An 8,448-nucleotide genomic window follows, 5' to 3' on the forward strand; every position below is an offset into this window, starting at 1 on the left:
AAGAGTGTGCATAGCTGTCATCAAGGCAAAGGATGTCTACTTCGAAGAATCTAAAATATATTTTGATTTGTTTAAAACCTTTTTGCTTACTACACGATTCCATATGTGTTATTTCATAGTTTTGATGTCTTTCACTATTATTCTACAATGTAGAAAATAGTAAAAATAAAGAAAAATCCTTGAATGACTAGGTGTGTCCAAACTTTTGACTGCAACATATTATAAAATGTTTTGCTGCCTCTTGGGCCCCCCACGGCCCTGGCCCCAGGGGCTTCAGCCCCGATAGGCTCCTGCATTAAACCGGCCCTGGTCATACAACCCGCTGGTGTTTCATACACTCTGTTGGTGCGTCAGAGTTTCTTCTCGGAAAAACGGTGACTGGCGCCATTGTGTGGCTTTACGGAAAATAACACCAAAAGAGTTCAACTCTAATTCATAGAAGTCCAATCAATCAGCAAACTTAAACGACAATACATTCATTATAGGCTACGTGTTAAATCTACTGTTGAACAGATCGTATTCACATCTTTTTTCACACCTTTATGGTTACGCACAAGTTGACAATTAGGCTATAGACTTCACTTTCTACACCGATTGGTCAACTTTGATACGATATGCCTTCAAGTTGATAACTTTGGCCCTTTCACTTATTCTAGCTAATAGTCTACTTAGGCTAAACAAATCCTTCCTTATCGACAGGCCATCTCTGAAGTCGCTGGCGTTGCACAGCGCAGCGAACAGGCTCTAGTGAACTATTTTAGAATTCATCCATCCCCTTTCCTGGACCAATTTCCTTTGGAAAGACCAATAAAAAGCATGGGAAAATTCTCCCCACTTTTTCCGACTAGAGGGCTGGTTTTTAAAGAAAGCACGCCCGACCGCTTGCCGAACGTACCGCAGAGTAGTAGAACGACGGAGTACTGAGGACAAGTCAACCAACAGAAGAACCCAACTTTACGTCTGACAGGTAAGGATGCGCAACTTTTATCTTTACGTCTGACAGGTAAGGAAGCGCAACTTTTATCTTAAACCGAGCTTCTTTATTTTTTATGTAGGCTATTCTTATGACATATTGGTCGCCCATAACTTTTACTTTTCTTCTTCGTAGAATTATCTGTGACTGTGACGCTGAAAGCATAACATACAAAGTGATGCATGCATATGGCATTGTAAATGGCGTTGTATAGCAAGGTTAAAATTACAGAGTCAATTAACATAGGGTTTGCTTACATTTTAACAACAAAAAATGTATAAAATAGTTTGCCCCAACTGTCAACAGTTGAAAAGTCCTTCAAGTTCAGTCAAACGTGTCTCAAGAACATAACGTTTTATACGAATTATTGGGGGAAAATAAGAAACACGCACACCGCTCTTGATAGTATCACTGTTTTTTAACAAGCTTTACATATCGATCACACAGCCTACGTCATACGAACTATTGGGAAATATATTTAATACTTTGGGATGTTAAATAGGCCTGCACATACAGGAAAACATATATATGTTTCTGAAATTACACTACAACAAAGAAACATATGGAGTAACACAGGATGGATACAAAAGTGGATGGATGGACAGATGGACAGGGACACAGGTGGACGGATGAACAGATGAACAGGGACACAGAGACAGGGAAATAGGTGGACGGATTGACAGAGAGACAGGGACACAGGTGGACCGATGAACAGAAGGACAGGTGACAGAGAGACAGGGTTATTAGTTCTGGCCTCACATAACATTGTTTTAACAGAGGATTGTTAGTGTGCTGTTGTGATTGAGGAGGGCGGAAGCTGTGGTCCACTTACAGAACATGCAGCAGTGGTTCCCAACCCTGGTCCTCCAGTACCCCCCAACAGAACACCCTGAACAAGCACCCCACCCCCCACCCCCCACCCCCCACCCCCCGATTTAACTTGTCAACTAATCATCAAGCCCTCAATGAGTTGAATGACGTGTGTTTGTCAAGGACTGCAACGAATCTGTGTACTGTTGGGGGTACTGGAGGACCAGGGTGGGGAAACACTAACATACAGTATACAGCTAAACAGGATTGGCCTTTTTGTGTGCGTGTGAAATGCTGTGTCAGTATTTGTATTCATTATGGATCCCCATTAGTTCCTGCCAAGGCAGCAGCTACTCTTCCTGGGGTTTATTATGGATCCCCATTAGTTCCTGCCAAGGCAGCAGCTACTCTTCCTGGGGTTTATTATGGATCCCCGTTAGTTCCTGCCAAGGCAGCAGCTACTCTTCCTGGGGTTTATTATGGATCCCCATTAGTTCCTGCCAAGGCAGCAGCTACTCTTCCTGGGGTTTATTATGGATCCCCATTAGTTCCTGCCAAGGCAGCAGCTACTCTTCCTGGTGTTTATTATGGATCCCCGTTAGTTCCTGCCAAGGCAGCAGCTACTCTTCCTGGGGTTTATTATGGATCCCCATTAGTTCCTGCCAAGGCAGCAGCTACTCTTCCTGGGGTTTATTATGGATCCCCATTAGTTCCTGCCAAGGCAGCAGCTACTCTTCCTGGGGTTTAATATGGATCCCCATTAGTTCCTGCCAAGGCAGCAGCTACTCTTCCTGGGGTTTATTATGGATCCCCATTAGTTCCTGCCAAGGCAGCAGCTACTCTTCCTGGGGTTTATTATGGATCCCCGTTAGTTCCTGCCAAGGCAGCAGCTACTCTTCCTGGGGTTTATTATGGATCCCCGTTAGTTCCTGCCAAGGCAGCAGCTACTCTTCCTGGGGTTTATTATGGATCCCCATTAGTTCCTGTCAAGGCAGCAGCTACTCTTCCTGGGGTTTATTATGGATCGTCCTGGGGTCCGGCAAAATTAAGTCAGTTATACAATTTTAAAAACATTACAATACATTCACAACAGATTTTACAACATATTATGTGTGTGCCCTCAGGCCCCTACTCCACCACTACCACATATCTACAGTACTAAATCCATGTGTGTGTATAGTGTGCATGTTATCGTGTGTGTGTGTGTGCATGTGTCTGTGCCTATGATTGTGTTGCTTCACAGTCCCCGCTGTTCCATAAGGTGTATTTTTATCTGTTTTCTAAAATCTGATTCTACTGCTGCATCAGTTACTTGATGTGGAATGGAGTTACATGTAGTCATGGCTCTATGTAGTACTGTGCACCTCCCATAGTCTGTTCTGGACTTGGGGACTGTGAAGAGACCTCTGGTGGCATGTCTTGTGGGGTATGCATGGGTGTCTGAGCTGTGTGCCGGTAGTTCAAACAGACAGCTCAGTGCATTCAACATGTCAATCAATACAAGTAGTGATGTAGTCAATCTCTCCTCCACTTTGAAACAGGAAAGATTGACATTAATTGTTTGCTCTCTGTGTACATCCAAGGGCCAGCCCTGCTGCCCTATTGTGAGCTAGTTGCAATTGTCCAAAGTCCCTCTTTGTGGCACCTGACCACACGACTTTACAGTAGTCCAGGTGAGACAAAACTAGTAAAAGAGAGTGAGAGAGAGTGATAGTAAAAGAGAGAGTGATAGTAAAAGAGAGAGCGAGAGAGTGATAGTAAAAGAGAGAGTGATAGTAAAAGAGAGTGAGAGAGTGATAGTAAAAGAGAGGAGAGATAACAAACAAACAGATAAAAGTCAAGAGTTGGCCCAGTTCACAGGATGTTTATGTACGTGTGTGTGTGTGTGTGTGTGTGTGTGTGTGTGTGTGTGTGTGTGTGTGTGTGTGTGTGTGTGTGTGTGTGTGTGTGTGTGTGTGTGTGTGTGTGTGTGTGTGTGTGTGTGTGTGTGTGTGTGTGTGTGAGAATCATGTGGACTTTTCAGGGGACAGCATAACCACAGTCCCTCAGGGGAACGTAGACTGGAAGAGACACAGTATTGTACGTCACTGAGACGTACAAAAACAGTTTCAGAGAAACACCAATCTCATTCTGAACGTTACATAAGTGTAATCAAATCAACATCATATAACACACGTGAAGTATGCTGAGAACGACAACAGTGTTGCGTAATATGCTACTGTAATATGCTACTGTAATATGATACTGTAATATGCTACTGTAATATGCTACTGTAATATGATACTGTAATATGATACTGTAATATGCTACTGTAATATGATACTGTAATATGACACTGTAATATGATACTGTAATATGATACTGTAATATGCTACTGTAATATGCTACTGTAATATGATACTGTAATATGCTACTGTAATATGCTACTGTAATATGCTACTGTAATATGATACTGTAATATGCTACTGTAATATGTTACTGTAATATGATACTGTAATATGCTACTGTAATATGATACTGTAATATGACACTGTAATATGATACTGTAATATGCTACTGTAATATGCTACTGTAATATGATACTGTAATATGCTACTGTAATATGCTACTGTAATATGCTACTGTAATATGCTACTGTAATATGTTACTGTAATATGATACTGTAATATGCTACTGTAATATGATACTGTAATATGACACTGTAATATGATACTGTAATATGCTACTGTAATATGATACTGTAATATGATACTGTAATATGATACTGTAATATGCTACTGTAATATGACACTGTAATATGCTACTGTAATATGATACTGTAATATGATACTGTAATATGCTACTGTAATATGATACTGTAATATGTTACTGTAATATGATACTGTAATATGTTACTGTAATATGATACTGTAATATGATACTGTAATATGATACTGTAATATGCTACTGTAATATGATACTGTAATATGCTACTGTAATATGCTACTGTAATATGCTACTGTAATATGATACTGTAATATGATACTGTAATATGATACTGTAATATGCTACTGTAATATTCTACTGTAATATGATACTGTAATATGCTACTGTAATATGTTACTGTAATATGCTACTGTAATATGATACTGTAATATGATACTGTAATATGATACTGTAATATGCTACTGTAATATGTTACTGTAATATGATACTGTAATATGATACTGTAATATGATACTGTAATATGCTACTGTAATATGCTACTGTAATATGATACTGTAATATGTTACTGTAATATGATACTGTAATATGATACTGTAATATGATACTGTAATATGCTACTGTAATATGCTACTGTAATATGATACTGTAATATGATACTGTAATATGCTACTGTAATATGATACTGTAATATGCTACTGTAATATGCTACTGTAATATGTTACTGTAATATGATACTGTAATATGATACTGTAATATGCTACTGTAATATGATACTGTAATATGATACTGTAATATGACACTGTAATATGATACTGTAATATGCTACTGTAATATGATACTGTAATATGATACTGTAATATGCTACTGTAATATGATACTGTAATATGATACTATTCCTAAGGTTTCATTGTTTATTTTATGAAATCTGATCTTTAAAACAAAACATGAAGGTGGAAAAACCCCTAAGCACATTGGTTTGGGTGGTGAGCTCATGGAAACAGAAAGGGGGTTTTAGGGGGGTTATGTTGTGTTCTGCCACACATGACCTCTAGTAAAAGGAACTATTATTCTAGAAAACATCCAGGAGCATGTTTCACCGGTTTGTGTGTGTGTGTGTTTGTGTGTGTGTGTGTGTGTGTGTGTGTGTGTGTGTGTGTGTGTGTGTGTGTGTGTGTGTGTGTGTGTGTGTGTGTGTGTGTGTGTGTGTGTGTGTGCGTGAGAGTAAGAGAGAGTCTCTGTGTGTGTGTGTGTGTGTGTGTGTGTGTGTGTGTGTGTGTGTGTGTGTGTGTGTGTGTGTGTGTGTGTGTGTGTGTGTGTGTGTGTGCGTGAGAGTAAGAGAGAGTCTGTTTGTAGTGTGTGTGTGTGTGTGTGTGTGTGTGTGTGCGTGAGAGTAAGAGAGAGTCTGTTTGTAGTGTGTGTGTGTGTGTGTGTGTGTGTGTGTGTGTGTGTGTGTGTGTGTGTGTGTGTGTGTGTGTGTGTGTGTGTGTGTGTGTGTGTGCGTGAGAGTAAGAGAGAGTCTGTGTGTGTGTGTGTGTGTGTGTGTGTGTGTGTGTGTGTGTGTGTGTGTGTGTGTGTGTGTGTGTGTGTGTGTGTGTGTGCGTGAGAGTAAGAGAGAGTCTGTTTGTAGTGTGTGTGTGTGTGTGTGTGTGTGTGTGTGCGTGAGAGTAAGAGAGAGTCTGTTTGTAGTGTGTGTGTGTGTGTGTGTGTGTGCGTGAGAGTAAGAGAGAGTCTGTTTGTAGTGTGTGTGTGTGTGTGTGTGTGTGTGTGTGTGTGTGCGTGAGAGTAAGAGAGAGTCTGTTTGTAGTGTGTGTGTGTGTGTGTGTGTGTGTGTGTGTGCGTGAGAGTAAGAGAGAGTCTGTTTGTAGTGTGTGTGTGTGTGTGTGTGTGTGTGTGTGTGTGTGTGTGTGTGTGTGTGTGTGTGTGTGTGTGTGTGTGAGAGAGAGAGAGTCTGTTTGTAGTGTGTGTGTGTGTGCTGATATACAGTACATTATCTAATGTTTTTACATTGTGTATGGTACATTGTGTATGGTACATTGTGTTAACATGAGTGTGTTCACCTGTCTCCCCCTGTAGGTGACAGAGGATGTCCAGAGCTGACTGGTCCTTCCTGGAGCACCTGTTGGAGGAGGGGCAGGAGTATAGCACCGGGGTGGGCCGTGTCTGGCTCACTGTCCTCTTCCTGTTCCGCATGTTGGTCCTGGGCACCGCCGCAGAGTCCGCCTGGGACGACGAACAGGACGACTTCGTCTGTAACACCAAGCAACCTGGATGTACCGCCGTGTGTTACGACAAAGCTTTCCCCATATCACATTACCGCTATTTTGTGCTCCAGGTGATTTTTGTTTCCACGCCGACTATTTTTTACTTCGGATATGTGGCCATGAGGGCTGCAAAGGAGAAAAAAAAGGAGGAAGATGAGGAGGAGAGGACGGAGGAGGGTGGGGGTGGTGAGGGACGAGAGAGGGGAGGAGTAAAGAAGAGTGGAGAGAAGAAGAGGGAGGTGAGAAAGGGGGATGAGATAGAAGAACTAGAGGAGGAGAAAGGAGGGAGGAAGGAGGTGAAAGCTCTCCCAGAGCCTCCTAAGCTGAAGGGCCGTCTCCTCTGTGCCTACGCCGCCAGCATCCTCCTCAAGGTCCTCCTGGAGGTCGGCTTCATCGTGGGGCTATGGTACCTCTACGGCTTCGTGATCCCGGCCCGGTTCAAGTGCGTCCGGGACCCCTGTCCTCACACGGTGGACTGCTTCGTCTCCAGACCCACAGAGAAGACCATCTTCACCATCTACACCCAGGCCATCGCTGGAGTCTCTCTCCTTCTCAACATAGCCGAGCTCCTCCACCTCCTCCAGCTGGCCGTCACCCACCACCTAGAAAAACGCTATGCCCAGGAGCAGTACACCTTTCCTGGTATAGCCGGGGTTCGAATCCGGCCTGGGGCTTCAGGGTTGGAGATGGAGATGCAGCAAGCTTACCAGGAGAAGAGCCATCTGTATTTAGCCATGGGGGAGGCCGGCTACTCCAAGCCCAGTGAGAGTTATCTGGACCTGGGGGAGGCCGGCTACGCCAAGCCCAGTGAGAGTTATGTGGACCTGGGGGCGGCCAGCTACGCCAAGCCCAGTGAGAGTTATGTGGACCTGGGGGCGGCCAGCTACGCCAAGCCCAGTGAGAGTTATCTGGACCTGGGGTCCAGAACAGGGATGGACCCTGCTGGTGACATTCTCCCCAGTTATTTGAACTGTATGGGGGCGATAAGGACTACACACTCTTCCGGGAGAGCTCACCCTAAGAAATACAACACACAACACACACACAGTAAGGGTGCCCAGAAGGGACACAGTAAAAAACACACTAAGCATTATGTATGAGGAAACCAGAGAGGTTTGGTTCTGTGAATAGGAGTAAGCCATGTGTCCACTACAGACTGATTACAGGCACCTTCGGGGGGTTGGAATGCACAAGAATAAGGAAACACTTTACTTGACACCCTGCGTCATAACACTGTCATAACCATGTCATTATGTGTCATAACAGCTGACATATCTTGTCATAACCTGTTATATATGGTCATAACACTGTCATGTTATAACAGCTGACATAACTTGTCATAACCTGTTATAATATGGTCATAACACTGTCATAATATGTCATAACAGCTGACATAACTTGTTATAACCTGTTATATATGGTCATAACACTGTCATATGTTATAACAGCTGACATAACTTGTCATAACCTGTTATAATATGGTCATAACACTGTCATAATATGTCATAACAGCTGACATATCTTGTCATAACCTGTTATATATGGTCATAACACTGTCATATGTTATAACAGCTGACATAACTAGTCATAACCTGTTATAATATGGTCATAACAACTGACATAACTTGTCATAACCTGTTATAATATGGTCATAACCATGTCATAATGTGTCATAACAGCTGACATAACTTGTTATAA

General features: G+C 42.5%; 1 protein-coding gene across 1 annotated transcript; it reads left to right on the plus strand.

Annotated features, from left to right (window-relative positions):
- The first annotated feature begins 857 nt into the window (after positions 1-857).
- LOC120027320 (gap junction alpha-6 protein-like) lies at positions 858-8,027 on the plus strand. The gene is made up of 2 exons (XM_038972241.1): positions 858-967; positions 6,563-8,027. Exon 2 carries the CDS (start codon positions 6,573-6,575, stop codon positions 7,848-7,850), a length of 1,278 nt encoding a protein of 425 aa, XP_038828169.1. The 5' UTR covers positions 858-967; positions 6,563-6,572; the 3' UTR covers positions 7,851-8,027.
- Positions 8,028-8,448: the final 421 nt, after the last annotated feature.

This window comes from Salvelinus namaycush, chromosome 32 (assembly GCF_016432855.1).
Source record: "Salvelinus namaycush isolate Seneca chromosome 32, SaNama_1.0, whole genome shotgun sequence".
NCBI classification, from domain to species: domain Eukaryota; kingdom Metazoa; phylum Chordata; class Actinopteri; order Salmoniformes; family Salmonidae; genus Salvelinus; species Salvelinus namaycush.

Coding starts and splice junctions, on each gene's coding strand:
- LOC120027320 (XM_038972241.1), top strand. CDS start 6,573: ATGTCCAGAGCTGACTGGTCCTTCCTGGAGCACCTGTTGGAGGAGGGG.